This window comes from Hyperolius riggenbachi, chromosome 3 (assembly GCF_040937935.1).
Source record: "Hyperolius riggenbachi isolate aHypRig1 chromosome 3, aHypRig1.pri, whole genome shotgun sequence".
In the NCBI taxonomy this organism is placed as follows: domain Eukaryota; kingdom Metazoa; phylum Chordata; class Amphibia; order Anura; family Hyperoliidae; genus Hyperolius; species Hyperolius riggenbachi.
In genome coordinates, this window is record NC_090648.1 from 495,287,119 (window position 1) to 495,304,972 (window position 17,854).

Genomic DNA, 17,854 nt, shown 5'->3' on the forward strand with positions numbered 1-17,854 from the left:
TCTGGTACTTCTGCCCTCTCTTGACGCACTTCCTGTTTACATTTGAAGTCGCGTCAAGAGTGCGCAGAAGTACCGCGATGACGCGTATGAGGGTATGTGTCATGTAGATGACGCGTACCCTCGTTCGCGTCATCGCGGTACTTCTGCGCCCTCTTGACGCGACTTCAAATGTAAACCGGAAGTGCGTCAAGAGAGGGCGGAAGCACCAGATGGTACTAGTGCCCAAGAACTCCGGCTTCCCTCTTCCTGCCCTCCTCCTCCTCAGGTACTTTTGGGCACTTAAATTTAATTATAGGGTACCGGCAGAAGGGGGAGCTTAGCAGGGAGGGGGGCATTTCCGCCCCCCCCCCCCCCACGCTCGGGGCATGCTCTCCTTTTATGCTGGGACCCTATAGGGGCCCCAAAGGGACATGTTCGGGTTGGGTTCGGGGTTCGGCTCGAACATGCCGAACATCAGGGGCATGTTCGGCCGAACCACACCGAACCCGAACATCCAGATGTTCGCCCAACACTACTACCAACCATTCTCAGCAAAGCAAATGGGAGGACATATTACATGGGACAGATACATTTAAATATGCCATAATACAGCCTGATCGATATTTGCGTGTGGGTTAGGTGGTTCGGTCTGGTTAGGATTGGATGACTTGGTAGCATTATTTCCTTGCAGCTTCCAATAATGGCCACAACACAAAAGTGACACCCATGTGCCTCATTTTCCTATCATAGCCCAATTACCTAAAGGCAGGATAATTAGCTCTACTGAAAACTGGGTTTATAACCTAATGACTGAACAATGATCTGGATCCAAAGTGACCAGTACAACCTCACCGATGGACACTGTAAAGCACTATGGTAACAATAATGATAATAACCAAAAACCTTCCTCATTACACTTCTTATAGTATGGCTGACCTCCATACCCCCAGTATGTACGATATAAGCTGTTACTCCGTGCCTGTACTGATAGTGAACTAGCTGCAGTGTGTGCTGATCTCTGCTACATCCAGTATGTACACAGAATACAGTAAGCTGTCACTCTCTCCCTGAACTGATAGTAAACTAGCTGCAACATGTACTAATCTTTGCTGCCTCCAGTATGTACAGGATAAGCTGTTACTCTGTGCCTGTACTGATAGTAAACTAGCTGCAGTGTGTGCTGATCTCTGCTGCCTCCAGTATGTACAGTATAAACGGTTGCTCTGTGCATGCACGGATAGTAAACTAGCTGCAGTGTGTGCTGATCTCTGCTACCCCCACTATGTACAGTATAAGCTGTTACTCTGTGCCTGTACTGATAGTAAACTAGCTGCAGCATGTGGATCTCTGCTAATGTGTACAGTATAGGCTGCTACTCTGTGCCTGTACGGATAGAAAACTAGATTAGAAAGAGTTTAGCCCTGGAGGAATAGAAGTGATGTCACCACCTATTACGTAACGGGGGCTGGATTTCCTTACCCATGGAATACAGTGTCTTACTAACAAAAAGGATTGGAAACCAGGTCAGCTGACCCAACATCCTGAGCTACTTGATACATTTCACGGGACAAGTGCAATGGTATTTTTACCTGTTTATTCCGAGCCATTCACTCTGCTTTGCACACGTTTTGGGCTTAGGTGCAATACATACAGATCTCAGCTCCCTCTTTTTGCAAGTGTATACCCATTTTTTCATTTTATGAGTATTTGCTTTACTGTAAACAAATTCACATTTTTGAATAGCGCACTACTGAGTATCCTGTTATAGCTGCAAGGTTTGCGGATCCCTGCTACCTCCAATATGTACAGTACAAGCATTAATCTGCGCCTGTACTCATCGTAAACTAGCGGCAGCGTGTGCACATCACATAAGAAAAGGTAGATCTAAACAACTGCACCACTCAAATATTAGCAAAATAATCCATCTTTATTCAATACCACATTGGCCTCAATTCACAAAGCTTATCTCCGGTCTAATAACGTTTCTAGAGTTATCACCATGGCGATGAGGCATGTCGTATTCAGGAAACATTTTACCTCAAGCAGACCTAAAGTTACCTCTTCTGTCTTTAAGTTAAGGTGAGATCTCTAAAGTTAACTCTTCAATTAAAATAACTCCAGAATTCCAAAGTTAAAGACAGGCTGTTAATTAACTGAATGTGAAAATAACTACAGAGGAGGTAACTTAAGGACTGATGTGATAAGATAACTCTCACTGTGAAAACTTATCTATACAGTCACCTCCCTGGCGTTCAGTTTCTGATGGATTTCTGTACAAAAAGTGAGCCAATGAATTTTCATAACCCTTTTTCCTGTAACTTACCAAAATGTGTCAAGCAAGTGTCTAGTGTACATTTTGAGTATAATAGAAGCTTGAAACACAAAATAAAATCAAAACTAAAATTTCAAAAATTACTCCCCAAAATCTCTGATCATTTACACTTCTGAGCTGCAGCTGCTCAACCTGCACTAATACGAGTGTAAAGGTGGTCCATCCATCTAACAATGATGGGCAGATTCGACCAAGGGACAAATCTCTCTCTGACCGAATCTGATTAGAGAGACATCTGTCGGCTGCCCACACACTGCAGGCCGATTCCCGATTGATTTCAGCATGAAAGCTCTTGGGAATTGGCCTGAGTCTGCCACATCTGCCCCCCCCCCCCGTGTGTACATTCATACATTAGCTGTCCTGTGTCACCCACCATGCAGTGCTCACCCATCTTTGGAATTCTCCGCAGGTTACTGTATTGAATTCAATATGAGCTATACCTGTCCCGTATATGAGATGCAGTTTACTGTACTGGGACACAGCATGCCGGGTGACGTCATGCCATGTCCCGATACTGTGAGCAGAGATGAGCAGAGCGTGTGATCAGCGTGGACGAGAGGAAGGGTGAGTGACAGCGCACCCGCGATGACAGAGGAAGGTGTGGGGGTGTGGGGGGGGAATCACTGGGGGTGGACCCGGGGGAGTATGATCGACCATAGGTTCTCAACGTGTGGTACGCGTACCCCAGGGGGTACTTCTGAGGGTTCTAGGGGGTACTCGGGCTTGATTATACTTAACCAAAAATAACAAATTTAGCGTTTTAGAAAATGATAAATCTTATTTAAACAGAACCAAATGAGTATTTTAGCTAATTAAAAGCAATAGTAAATGCTTGGAAATGGTTTAGAACCAATTATAATGTACTACGATTAACTATATATTTGTCAAGGGGTACGTGTGATAATGTTTACTATGCTAGGGGGTACTTGGTGAGTACAGGGGTTTAAAAGGGGTACATACCAATACAATGTTGAGAAACACTGTGATAGACCATAGAGAGAGTGAGAGACAGATAAATACATGCAGGGACAGATGGGGAGATGCGGGGGGGGGGGGGGGATTTACTCGGAGGGGGGGGGGGGGGATGAATCATAGAGGGGGGCTTTATGCTGCATCTCATATAGTTAGCTTAGCTATACAGGTCAGGTATAGCTCGCTTACTTATCTTGGGATAACAGAGAGCTTTAGAAAGCTACCTGAGCGGCATGTCCGACACTGTCGGGCATACCGCAGTGTCGGGCATGCCGCAGTGTTGGGCATACCGCTTTCAGCTCATTTTTCCTGCGTGAGTAAGTTAGAGTACACTACTTTGAAAATGTTACTTGCACTTCCACACTAAAGCTGCGATGCTTGAGCAGTGCAGCTTAGTGAATCAACCTTCTCCTTCTCAAAGGACTAGAGGACATGATCTGCGCATGGAGGAAAAATGTTTTAGCCATTTATTTAGGAAAGGGTTCTTTACAGTAAGAGTGATTAAGATGTGGAATGCATTGCCACAGGAAGTCGTTATGGCAAACTCTATACCTGCATTTAAAGGGGGCTTAGATGCTTTCCTTGCGTTGAAAGACATCCATGGCTACAATTACTAAGTAATGCCTAATGATGTTGATCCAGGGATTTTATCTGATTGCCATCTGGAGTCGGGAAGGAATTTTTCCCTTTAGGGGCTAATTGGACCATGCCTTGTAAGGGTTTTTTCGCCTTCCTCTGGATCAACAGGGATGTGTGAGGGAGCAGGCTGGTGTTGTACTTTATACTGGTTGAACTCGATGGACGTATGTCTTTTTTCAACCAAAATAACTATGTAACTATGTAACCCCTACTGATTTGTATGTGAGCCAGATGTAGCCATCAAAAGAGCCACATCTGGCTCCCGAGCCATAGGTTCCCTACCCCTGCACTAGGGGGTGATCAGTAGTGGCGATGATCAATGAGATGCAAATATTTCCGAGGTCATGCAGGATTATGTACATTTTTATGCAAATATATGCAGCTTGAAAAATGGACCAATCAAGTCCCACCCTAGTTTAAATTGATTGGTCCATTTTCAAGCTGCACATACTTGCATAAAAATGTGCATAATCCTGCATGAACTTGCAAATATTTGCATCTCATTGATCATCCCTACTCAGATCACTAGCCACTCCGGAAAGTTAGGGAGTCTCGCCCAGGGTCTCCTTACTGAATAGGCGAGGGCCCTTTCACACTGGCTGCGTCACATTTTGTTTCTGAAAAGGCTTGCGATTTTCCAAACGCAAGCATGGTAAAGTTACAATTGGAATTGTGGGACTGCATTCATACTGAATACATTGCAGATTTTCTATAAAGGCAATCGTAGTTCTGCTGCATTTTTTACCTGTGTTTCGATTAAGGCTAGCATTGAAAATTGCAAAATGCAGTTGCGATCTGTGGTTTGAACGAGCCCTTGACATTCAAAACCTTGCACAATTTGGGCACTGGATACTTGAAGGACTTGCTGAAACTGCCTCTTACAACCTCAAATCAGCAGCATCCATAAACTTGCAGGATCCATAAACTTGCGGCCAGAGCTTTCTGTCATGCTGCCCCTACCCTTTGGAATTCCCTACCACACCCAGTAAAAAAAGACAGCCCCCATCCTGGAGTTATTCAAATCCAGACTGAAAAGCCACCTGTTTAGCCTGGCATTTGTGGACTTGTAGAATTCTTGCTCTGCACCACAATGTACCAATCAACCAATTACTGGTCTGAGCCATGCTTATGCGCTTTGAGTCCTGCAGGAGAATATAGCTTTCCAAATGTTTGTTGTTGTAAACTGAGACTAGCCAGAATAGGGTCTCCTGTCTTTAGCGAATAGACTATAAAGCCGCCCATACTGCACACCTGATCAGAGCTCAGTGTTCTCCCCAGAATTTCCTTCCAGCCGGGTGGCATGAAAAAGTAGCCGGGTGGGGAGAGATGAGAGAATGCAGGGCCGGCGCTTCTCTGCACAAATCTGCTTACAGCAGAGGAGAAGGTGAGCCGATGACAGCCGGGTGCTCACAAAAACTAGCTGGGTGGAGCACCCGGCTAAAAGAGCATGGGGAGAACACTGCGTGCATGACACTGACGTACACCAACACAATTCACAAACAAGCACTGTGATTGGCTCTCACCAGTAACACCCCCGGAAGGCAGCAGGCCTGCACAAACCCAATGGCTTTGGATGAGTTGGGGCTTTCAGTAGCCTGAATAGAATATCCCGACTCGCTTTCCCCCTCGTTGTCATCACTGATGAGCGGCCTGCTTGCCTCCTCCTCCTGACCGTCATCCTCGCTGTCCTCCTCCCCGGCGGCCGGCAGGCCTGGAATACAGATCAGTTACATTGTGACAGTGCCTCAAACCCACCAACACGTTTCTGCAGACCAGATTCCCCTTACCCAGCTCTTTAGGGGAGACCACCAGGCCGAAGAAGATGATGATTCCTCCGGCAAACTGCACACACGCCGTCACCAGAAAGGCATACTGCGGAAAGGGCAAGAAAATGACTCAGCAGCGGCAATTACTGAAAACGCCTGTACAGAAGCACACAGATCATTTCTTTTTAGTCTTCATGGCTGTGAAAACATTTTTGTTTCCCGATAAAACTGATCAGATATCAGTTAGAAAACTATGAAAATGTTTTTTTCAATCTTTTTCTTTTAAAAATGCTACTGAAAAATGGAACTTAACAGTATGATTTAATGGTTAGATTTTTCTAATTATTCGATCATGCTGAACACTCGATTGGATTTCTTTAGTCGCCCCCCCCCCCAAAGCTAAAAATATAATAGTATATGGCCACCTCAATTCATGTCCTCAGCTGTATCCCCTCAGTTAAAGGGCACCTGAATGAGAGGAATATGGAGGCTGCCATATCTATTTCCAGGCTAAATGGGGGGTTATTTATCTTCCAGCCCCTAGCAGTCTGTGTGGTCCTTCTCTGCCATTCTGCTGCCCTTCAGGGTGCTGATGTCCCCTCTGTAAGATCCCTGACCACAACTTTGGTCCTGGGCTACTGTGCATCTTGCAGGATGCAACTTAGGAACTCTCTACTGCTAGGTATACAGCCACCTCACTGACGCCTCCTCCAGGATGCGACTTAGGAACTCTCCCCCTCTGGGTATACAGCTACCTCACTGACGCCTCCTCCTCCCCGCCTCCTGCAGGATGGGACTTTACGTGGCCACTAGCGGTGCAATTTCTAGCGGAAAATCACTGGAGCTATCAGAAATTCTGTTCGGATTGATTGTAAATCTCCATTGGTGGATACAATTGATTATGAACGAGTGAAAAAATGTCGCCCGAATGAATTTTCGTTGAACCAAAATTTGGATTTTCTTTTTGGTTGTTACATAGTTACATAGTAATTTTGGTCGAAAAAAAGACATACGTCCATCGAGTTCAACCAGTACAAAGTACAACTCCAGCCTGCTCCTTCACATATCCCTGTTGATCCAGAGGAAGGCGAAAAAACCCACACAAGGCATGGTCCAATTGGCCCCAAAATGGAAAAATTCCTTCCCGACTCCAGATGGCAATCAGATAAAATCCCTGGATCAACATCATTAGGCCTTACCTAGTAATTGTAGCCATGGATGTCATTCAACCCAAGGAAAGCATCTAAGCCCCCTTTAAATGCAGGTATAGAGTTTGCCATAACGACTTCCTGTGGCAATGCATTCCACATCTTAATCACTCTTACTGTAAAGAACCCTTTCCTAAATAAGTGGCTAAAACGTTTTTCCTCCATGCGCAGCTCATGTCCTCTAGTCCTTTGAGAAGGCCTAGGGACAAAAAGCTCATCCGCCAAGCTATTATATTGCCCTCTGATGTATTTAAACATGTTAATTAGATCTCCTCTAAGGCGTCTTTTCTCTAGACTAAATAAACCCAGTTTATCTAACCTTTCTTGGTAAGTGAGACCATCCATCCCACGTATCAATTTTGTTGTTCGTCTCTGCACCTGCTCTAAAACTGCAATATCTTTTTTTGTAATGTGGTGCCCAGAACTGAATTCCATATTCCAGATGTGGCCTTACTAGAGAGTTAAACAGGGGCAATATTATGCTAGCATCTCAAGTTTTTATTTCCCTTTTAATGCATCCCAAAATTTTGTTAGCTTTAGCTGCAGCGGCTTGGCATTGAGTACGATTATTTAACTTGTTGTCGATGAGTACTCCTAAATCCTTCTCCAAGTTTGATGTCCCCAACTGTATCCCATTTATTTTATATGGTGCTAGACCATTAGTACGTCCAAAATGCATGACTTTACATTTTTCAACATTGAATTTCATCTGCCATTTATGTGCCCATATCGCCATCCTATCCAGATCCTGTTAGCACATTCTAACCAATGCAAAAAAACGCAATATTGGTTGAAGGTTTTTTTTTTTTATTTATTTATTTTTAGTCCTTACCTGCTTCCTCTCCCTTCTCTCTTTGTGCCTGTGTTGTAGCGCCTGTTTTTAACGCCTATGCCACTTGTGTCGAAGCCACTTAGTGAGCAAGCCACAGACTGAGCAAGCTCAGTACTGAGTCCTGAAGCTTTCCAAATACCTCGTGTTACAGCTAACCCCTCCCCCTAGCTAATTGTCTGCCTGCTGCAAACAAGAGAAAAAAAAATGTACTTTTAAAACGAACACTTGCTGTTAGATATCTGATGAATCGCTATGCACAAGCCCCAGATATCAAAGCAGCAACACACACTTTACAAACAACAGCAATATAATATAATCAGAGCTCACAATTTCCCAGCAGTGAAGTGAAAACAGCCCTCCACCAAGAATAGGGCTATCAATATTGTGATAGATAGGAAGTAAAGATTGGTTCGTTGATGGTGTAGTGAACAATTTATTACAATATTTCACTTCCGATCAGAATTTCTGATCGCTCGAACGATTTTTCGCTAGAAATTGGACCGTTAGTGGCTACCTTTAGGAACTCTCCCCCTCTGGGTATACAGCCACCTCACTGACGCCTCCCACTGCCCACCTCTTCTCTGCCTCCTGCAGGATGTGACTTAGGAATTTTCCACTGCCGGGTATAGCTACCTCACTGACACGCCCCTCCTCTGCCTCCTACAGGATATGACTTAGGAAGTCTCCACTGCTATGCATACAGCCACCTCACTGACTGCTTCTCTTCCGCCTGTAGGATGCGACTTCGGAACTGCTCACCGCTAGGTATACAGCCACCTCACGGACACACCTTGCTTCCTACCTATCCCAGGATAATGTAAGCTTGCAAGGGCAGCGCTCTCTTCCCAATTGTTTATTGTGATAACAGTTTTGTTACAACAGTCTACATTAGCTGCCATCACTTTTCCATAAGATAGAGTGCAAACCAACATTAATGTCTGATACTACCAATGGACTCCATTGAGCAGTGCAACATCCACTGAAGAAAAGATCCATGTATATTATATTTAAAAGAGAAAAAAGATATCCAGGAGCAACATGCTACTGTGATAAAAACTTCCACATCTTTAATAGAAATCTTCATTAAAGCGGGATTGTCACCATAAAAATCAAATTTCAACAGCAACTGGTCTGAGTGTATTAAGTGATAAAGATGCTAATCCTGCATTTAAAACTTTTTTCTGCTGTTATGGTTTGGAGTTATCACATACTGAAGGAGCACTGGCTCTTTAGTAGTCAGTGCCAGGGATGCTCAAATCCGAATTTGGGTGAAACCCGGATAGTTCTATCCGGATTTCTCCCAGTAAACCTGTGCGGGCTGGGCGGGGGTGTGAAGCTTACCTGTCTGACATCTTCTTCGGTCCGTCCCTCGGCGCCTGCCCCGATGCGTTCCACGCGGCGGTCACATGAGTACAAACACTTCCTCCTCCATGCTGGGGGTTCTTTTTATCTATAATATATTCCTCCTCTTCCATTTATTTCCCTGCCTGGCTGCCTATCTGAAACACGATCCCCTGCTCACTTGTGTTTACAAGCAAGGCTGAGGTGACTCAGCGATTGGAGGAGAAAAGAAAAAAGTAAAGGGCAGAAATGACATCAGGATTTAGCCTAAACTGTGGGCAATAGACATGGTTCCCGCCAGGAACAGAACTCTCTTCATTTACTATATAACAGTCACTGAAATCAAATGTGGACAGTACAATACATGTGTTATGTAAGTAGATCAAGTATTTATCTACTTATATACGTGTTTTTTTTTCCCTGGCATAGTATGGCTGATCCTCCTGCTTTAAGATCCAGGCATAATATAAAAAAAAAAAAAAAAAAAAAAGGTACTGTTCGGTTTTTGAAGGCACAATATGTAGTTAGCAGAGGTGTGGAGGCAGGTCGACGATTGTTTCGCCCCTCGATTAGGGCGAAACGATCGTCCACCTGCCTACGCACCTCTGCTAACTACATATTGCGCCTTCAGGAAACAATAAGTACTGTATTTTTTGGACTATAAGACACTTTTTCTCCCCCAAAAGTGGAGAATAAAAGTCACTGCGTCTTATAGTCCAAATGCAGAGAGTTCCTGACTTGTGAACGCCTGACAATATGAACCTTCAACCCGCCGCATTGTCGGGGGCTCCCTGTACTGTACCCATGCAGAGGAGGACACAGGGGGACAGACGGGGGACACAAAAGGGAATAGAGGAGGACACAAGGGGGACAGAGGAGAACACAGGGAGACACAAGAGGTACAAGGGGTATGAGGTACAAAGGGGGCATAATCTACAAGATGCCCCAGGTTTAGTATATATTTGTTTTCCCTGTTTTTTTGTCTTCTAAACCAAGGTGCGTCTTATAGTCAGGAGCATCTTATAGTCCGAAAAATACGGTACATGTTTTGTATATTATGCCTGGATCTTAATGAAGATTTCTATTAAAGGTGTGGAAGTTTTTATGACAGTAGTATGTTGCTCCTGGATATCTTTTCTCTTTTGAATATAACATTAGCTGCCATCACACTTGTGTTGCACACCACTTCTGTATTACACTAATGTGTTTATTGTGTACAGTGTTCCCCAACCCTGTCCTCAGGGCCCACCAACAGTGCATGTTTTGTAGAAAATCCACAGAGGTAGTTAATCAGCTCTGCTGAGACACCAATTACCTCACTTGTGCATGTTTCTGGTTTTCTGCAAAACATGTACTGTTGGTGGGCCTTGAGGATAGGGTTGGGGAACTCTGGTACAGGACGGCCCTGTGTAAAACAATAAAAATCATTTAGATTTCCCATTCTTTCCTCCATGTGGGTGGAGGAAAAAGTTTATGCCATCTTTTTAGAAAGGGGTCCTTCACAGTGAGAGTGATTAAAATCTGGAATATCTTACCACAAGAAGTAGTTATGGCAAACTCTATATCTGCATTTAAAAGAGGGCTTGGATGCTTTCCTTGCATTGAAGGGCATCCACGGCTATAATTGTTAGGTAATTCCTGGGAGATCTGATCCAGGGATTTATCTGACTGCCATCTGGAGTCGAGAAGGATTTTTTCCCCTTTTAGAGCTAACTGGCTCAGGCCTTGTAAGCTTTTTTGCCTTCCCCTGTATCAACTGGGATACGTGCTGGTGCAGGACGGTGTTTTATTTTTTTTTAATTTTTTTTTATTTTTTTTTTATTTTTTTTCTGGTTGGACTTGGACGTCTTTTTTTCAACCAAACTACTATGTAACGTTATCCCCAAGATATAGACAGAAAAACACAAATGTCATTGCATAAACACAATTTGCTGTCCGTAAATACCTCATAGCCGTACTTCAGGACAGACGAGGCCAGGAACGCTCCCAATATATTCCCGACCGATGCACAGGCGCTCCACAGCCCAAACACCAATCCCCGTCTGCACGAGAGGGAAGCACAAAGGCAGATCACTGCAAGACAATACGTTACATACAGGGATATATAAACTGAGCCACTCATTCTGCAGGGGCTGCTGACTGAAGTCTCTTGTAGCCCCTGTGACGGACGAGCCGTGAGAAACTAGAACGCAATTGGTTTATTGCACCGATTGTCGTTGCATTGCCTGCCATAGATTGTCTGTCTGTGGCTATCTGCAGTTAAGCCTGGGGTCCCTGTTGTCTTCATAGGTGTTAGCAGAGTTCTTTTCATGAGAGCAAGTATGCTCACTGAAAAGATCTGTGTGGTTAATTAACGTGATCAAAAGAGTCCCCTTCCTGCCCAGTGACTTGTTAATTAGCCAGAGGTGTAAAACACCAAAAGTCCTTTCATCCAGAGGAAACTTCCCCAGCCAGGGCTCAGACTCGCCGGAGCCATGGAGCCAGTTTAGGAATGCATGAATTATGATTTTTCGCCGGTTTAAGGAATACCGTTCATAGGAGAGATGGGGAAGTGATCTCATTCTGCTGGTCCGGGTCTGGTGAATATTTTAATATTAAAGCCAATTGGTACAGGTTAAAAAAAGAAAAAGTCAGATACTCACCTAAGGAGAGGGAAGGCTCGGTCCTAATGAGCCTTCCCTCTCCTCTCCTGGTGCCCTCGGTGATGCGCTGGCTCCCCCGTTCGTGTCCGCCGCCGCAGGAACTTCGGAGGTCTTCGGGAGCACTCGGGCTTCCGAAGACGGGCCACTGCATACTACGTACGCGCGAGCGCGTCAGAGGGCGCTCACGCATGCGTAGTATGGAGCGGCCGCGTCATCGGGAGCCCGAGTGCTCCCGAAGGCTTCCGAAAGGTCCCTTCGGCATGCGGAAGTGGCAGTATTTGACCGAACTGGTCGAATACTGCCACGGGGGATCCTGCGCGGGACCGGGCACCGGGAGAGGAGAGGGAAGGCTCATTAGGACCGAGCCTTCCCTCTCCTTAGGTGAGTATCTGACTTTTTCTTTTGTTAACCGGTAAACATTCACTTTAAATTGAGGCCACTGACATACCTAGAACCCGAGGTATTCCACTATTTCGTAACCGGGCATGCGAACGCGCCCGAGTTTGATGTCCTATGAACTGTCATATTCTGAGGAGCATGAATCTGTGGCCGTTGTGTGTGCGATAAGCATAAGCCAAGATATGAAACCCACCCAGGGAGTTAACCGCACCCTGTCCAGCCCCTGGGCTGGGCCTGAGACTCCACCCAAAGATGGGGGTCAAAAGTGTTTGCCATTCCTCCAAATTCCACCTTCATGGGAGCATGCTGCCACTCTGAGGAACAGTGGTGGCCATCTTGTCTGAACTTTGCTCCTGAACTGAACTCAAACCAAGAACTTTGAGTTTTCCCAGAAGGACATATTTCCATGAACCTAAGTATTTTCTCCCTTTTATTTTCATACTGGCTATTAAGGTTTCTATAATTGTTGATTTTAATGATTTTCTGTATATATTATTTATGTTGCATTTTTAATAAACGACGCAAACGTAATTTATTTATTCAGCTACCCCATTATTCAGCCCCACAAACTGAACCCTGACTTCTGAAGAGTCTACTATTGTCGCTAGCTAGACAGAATAAAATGTGTTTTAACAGTTTTATTTGCAGGTCTAGAATCAGCCAGTCAGTGGGTTCCTCTGTCCCATGGTAACAGAGGTGGTGGCAGTTATACCCTGAAATAGTGTGTAAATTGTATTACCGTAACTCACAGGCTCCCTTCTAGTCGGTCTGCTGCCAAAATTCCAGCGGCTTCTGCGCACCGATTGCGACCACAGATTCCATGGTCTGTGTGCTGAAACCGATTGGAAGGCATTTTGCGGTCTGGCCACTAGGGGTCCTTTGACATCCCCCACCCAAATACATAGGTGTACCTGTCTCCTAATATAGTCTCTTGTACCCCTCTAATATGGAAGTGTACTGCCTCCCGTAATATAGTCTCTTGTACCTCCCTAATACAGAAGTGTATCCCTGCCCCCTAATCTAGTCTCTTGTACCCCCCTAATACAGAAGTGTATCCCTGCCCCCTAATCTAGTCTCTTGTACCCCTCTAATACAGAAGTGTATCCCTTCCCCCTAATCTAGTCTCTTGTACCCCCCTAATACAGAAGTGTATCCCTGCTCCCTAATCTAGTCTCTTGTACCTCCCTAATATGGAAGTGTACCGCCTCCCGTAAAATGGTCTCTTGTACCTCCCTAATATGGAAGTGTATCCCTGCCCCCCTAGTCTCTTGTACCTCCCTAATATGGAAGTGTACCGCCTCCCGTAATATAGTCTCTTGTACCTCCCTAATATGGAAGTGTACCCCGTCCCCTAATATAGTCTCTTGTGCCTCCATAATACAGTACCCCTGTCCAAAATTTCTTAAGGAGCACTGGATACTCTACCAGCAATATGTCCAGACTGGCTATGCAGCCCTAAGGTATACTTAACCTTGTAGTCCACCAAATGTGCAAGTGCTTATACTGAACCTCCAATGGGAGGACAGAGCTGGTCGTGTGAAGCAGAGAATATACCAGGGCATGCTGAGCGATTTCTAGGAAAGTTTCTGATATAGCAAACCACTTTTCCTGGTCCCTTGGAGTTTATTATACCGAGATTATACAGTATAATAGAAGAAATCATTGTAACCTAAAGATATCCTCAGAAGGGACTGTTCTTTTTATAATAGTGATTGCATACAGATAATAACACATCTTACCCAGACTTTCCAAACCAGTTTCCCATGACAGCGACCACACAGGGCCAGCCTGTAGACTGGAGGAGACCGTTCAGCACCCACACAAAGCAGTAGAATAACTTGTTGTAGAAGTGCAGCCATTCTGTCACTGTGCCAAACACAAACATCTGCAACAACAAAAACAGGCAGCTTTCTCAATGCAGGGAGAGAGGGAATGGCCAATTACTGATCAGAGGGAGAGAGGGAATGGCCAATTACTGATCAGAGGGAGAGAGGGAATGGCCAATTACTGATCAGAGGGAGAGAGGGAATGGCCAATTACTGATCAGAGGGAGAGAGGGAATGGCCAATTACTGATCAGAGGGAGAGAGGGAATGGCCAATTACTGATCAGAGGGAGAGAGGGAATGGCCAATTACTGATCAGAGGGAGAGAGGGAATGGCCAATTACTGATCAGAGGGAGAGAGGGAATGGCCAATTACTGATCAGAGGGAGAGAGGGAATGGCCAATTACTGATCAGAGGGAGAGAGGGAATGGCCAATTACTGATCAGAGGGAGAGAGGGAATGGCCAATTACTGATCAGAGGGAGAGAGGGAATGGCCAATTACTGATCAGAGGGAGAGAGGGAATGGCCAATTACTGATCAGAGGGAGAGAGGGAATGGCCAATTACTGATCAGAGGGAGAGAGGGAATGGCCAATTACTGATCAGAGGGAGAGAGGGAATGGCCAATTACTGATCAGAGGGAGAGAGGGAATGGCCAATTACTGATCAGAGGGAGAGAGGGAATGGCCAATTACTGATCAGAGGGAGAGAGGGAATGGCCAATTACTGATCAGAGGGAGAGAGGGAATGGCCAATTACTGATCAGAGGGAGAGAGGGAATGGCCAATTACTGATCAGAGGGAGAGAGGGAATGGCCAATTACTGATCAGAGGGAGAGAGGGAATGGCCAATTACTGATCAGAGGGAGAGAGGGAATGGCCAATTACTGATCAGAGGGAGAGAGGGAATGGCCAATTACTGATCAGAGGGAGAGAGGGAATGGCCAATTACTGATCAGAGGGAGGGAGGGAATGGCCAATTACTGATCAGAGGGAAGGAGGGAATTTGCCAATTGCTGATCAGAGGGAGGGAGGGAATGGCCAATTACTGATCAGAGGGAAGGAGGGAATTTGCCAATTGCTGATCAGAGGGAGGGAGGGAATGGCCAATTACTGATCAGAGGGAAGGAGGGAATTTGCAAATTGCTGATCGGGAGGGAGTGAGAGAGTGACCAATCACTGATCAGAGGGAGGGGAGGGTGACCAATCACTAATGTGAGGGAGGGTGGAAATGGCCAAATCACTGATCAGAGGGAGGGAAGGAATGGCCAATCACTGATCAGAGGGAGGGAAGGAATGGCCAATCACTGATCAGAGGAAGGAGATTGACAATTACTGATCAGCGGGAAGGGCCAATTACTGATCAGAGGGATTGAATAGCTAATTACTGATCAGCAGGGATGGCAAGTTCGCCAGGTGAACAATTCCCGGCAGCGAACGTGACTTACCTGGTGCTTCCACCAGCCCCCTGTATCAGCCCTGTGCCCATCATGAGGGATCTTCCAGTCCCCTCCAGCCCCTTTTTCTTCTGTATGCACGGCCCGTGCGCCTCCTGATCGCACACCTGTGTATGGGCGCGCTATGCGCATTACAGGGAAATCTGTACTGTGCATGCGCAGAACTCTCCCAGCAACAGGAGCGTGATCGAGGAAACATGCTGCAACGCATACGCAGTGGCTGTCAACTCGCCCAGTTGCCAGCCAAAAGAGGGGTGCTGCGGGGGACTGGAGAATCCATTGGGGACTGTGCGGGCACAGGACAGATGCAAGGGGCTAGTAGAAGCCATAGGTAAGTTAACCCCCCCCCCCCACCACCATTACGGTTCTCTTTAGATAACCCAATAAAAAGCTATCGTGAAAATTCTTTGGAGTCCCAACATTTTACACATAGGTTTAAAGACCACATAGAACCATTCAGAGCTCACAAGCTGGTATATCTTCCAACACCAGAAGCATGTTAATACATTTATACTCACAGTCACTGCCGATGAACACATGCCAAAGGTAAGGACGTAGCGCATATTTAGCCGGTCACCAATAATACCACTAATGAAGAGACCCTGTAACCAAACAGACCAGCATTTAATTTTTTTTAAAAGGGTAGAGAAGAAAGAAAAGTTACTCTTAAGTTAGTGTATGTATGGTTGTGTGCACATATGTATTCATCTGTGACTGTATGCAGCTGGTGTGCAAATCTGCGTGGGTAGGTGGCTGTGTGTGCGGCTGCAGTTGTGCACAAGGGTGGCTGTGCGCGCGCCTGCAGTTGTGCACAAGGGTGGCTGTGCGCGCGCCTGCAGTTGTGCACAAGGGTGGCTGTGCGCGCGCCTGCAGTTGTGCACAAGGGTGGCTGTGCGCGCGCCTGCAGTTGTGCACAAGGGTGGCTGTGCGCGCGCCTGCAGTTGTGCACAAGGGTGGCTGTGCGCGCGCCTGCAGTTGTGCACAAGGGTGGCTGTGCGCGCGCCTGCAGTTGTGCACAAGGGTGGCTGTGCGCGCGCCTGCAGTTGTGCACAAGGGTGGCTGTGCGCGCGCCTGCAGTTGTGCACAAGGGTGGCTGTGCGCGCGCCTGCAGTTGTGCACAAGGGTGGCTGTGCGCGCGCCTGCAGTTGTGCACAAGGGTGGCTGTGCGCGCGCCTGCAGTTGTGCACAAGGGTGGCTGTGCGCGCGCCTGCAGTTGTGCACAAGGGTGGCTGTGCGCGCGCCTGCAGTTGTGCACAAGGGTGGCTGTGCGCGCGCCTGCAGTTGTGCACAAGGGTGGCTGTGCGCGCGCCTGCAGTTGTGCACAAGGGTGGCTGTGCGCGCGCCTGCAGTTGTGCACAAGGGTGGCTGTGCGCGCGCCTGCAGTTGTGCACAAGGGTGGCTGTGCGCGCGCCTGCAGTTGTGCACAAGGGTGGCTGTGCGCGCGCCTGCAGTTGTGCACAAGGGTGGCTGTGCGCGCGCCTGCAGTTGTGCACAAGGGTGGCTGTGCGCGCGCCTGCAGTTGTGCACAAGGGTGGCTGTGCGCGCGCCTGCAGTTGTGCACAAGGGTGGCTGTGCGCGCGCCTGCAGTTGTGCACAAGGGTGGCTGTGCGCGCGCCTGCAGTTGTGCACAAGGGTGGCTGTGCGCGCGCCTGCAGTTGTGCACAAGGGTGGCTGTGCGCGCGCCTGCAGTTGTGCACAAGGGTGGCTGTGCGCGCGCCTGCAGTTGTGCACAAGGGTGGCTGTGCGCGCGCCTGCAGTTGTGCACAAGGGTGGCTGTGCGCGCGCCTGCAGTTGTGCACAAGGGTGGCTGTGCGCGCGCCTGCAGTTGTGCACAAGGGTGGCTGTGCGCGCGCCTGCAGTTGTGCACAAGGGTGGCTGTGCGCGCGCCTGCAGTTGTGCACAAGGGTGGCTGTGCGCGCGCCTGCAGTTGTGCACAAGGGTGGCTGTGCGCGCGCCTGCAGTTGTGCACAAGGGTGGCTGTGCGCGCGCCTGCAGTTGTGCACAAGGGTGGCTGTGCGCGCGCCTGCAGTTGTGCACAAGGGTGGCTGTGCGCGCGCCTGCAGTTGTGCACAAGGGTGGCTGTGCGCGCGCCTGCAGTTGTGCACAAGGGTGGCTGTGCGCGCGCCTGCAGTTGTGCACAAGGGTGGCTGTGCGCGCGCCTGCAGTTGTGCACAAGGGTGGCTGTGCGCGCGCCTGCAGTTGTGCACAAGGGTGGCTGTGCGCGCGCCTGCAGTTGTGCACAAGGGTGGCTGTGCGCGCGCCTGCAGTTGTGCACAAGGGTGGCTGTGCGCGCGCCTGCAGTTGTGCACAAGGGTGGCTGTGCGCGCGCCTGCAGTTGTGCACAAGGGTGGCTGTGCGCGCGCCTGCAGTTGTGCACAAGGGTGGCTGTGCGCGCGCCTGCAGTTGTGCACAAGGGTGGCTGTGCGCGCGCCTGCAGTTGTGCACAAGGGTGGCTGTGCGCGC

General features: G+C 47.6%; 1 protein-coding gene across 4 annotated transcripts in view; it reads right to left on the reverse strand.

Moving 5' to 3' along the window:
* SLC37A3 (solute carrier family 37 member 3) overlaps positions 1-17,854 on the reverse strand; it is a 63,786-nt gene that overhangs the window by 25,820 nt on the left and 20,112 nt on the right. For all 4 annotated transcript variants that reach the window (XM_068278261.1, XM_068278259.1, XM_068278260.1 and 1 more), the window contains exons 6-10: positions 15,910-15,993; positions 13,850-13,995; positions 11,015-11,111; positions 5,710-5,794; positions 5,446-5,633 (exon numbers count right to left, since the gene is read on the reverse strand). In XM_068278261.1, coding sequence (XP_068134362.1) covers positions 5,446-5,633; positions 5,710-5,794; positions 11,015-11,111; positions 13,850-13,995; positions 15,910-15,993 — 600 coding nt within the window. The remainder of the gene's footprint in view (positions 1-5,445; positions 5,634-5,709; positions 5,795-11,014; positions 11,112-13,849; positions 13,996-15,909; positions 15,994-17,854) is intronic.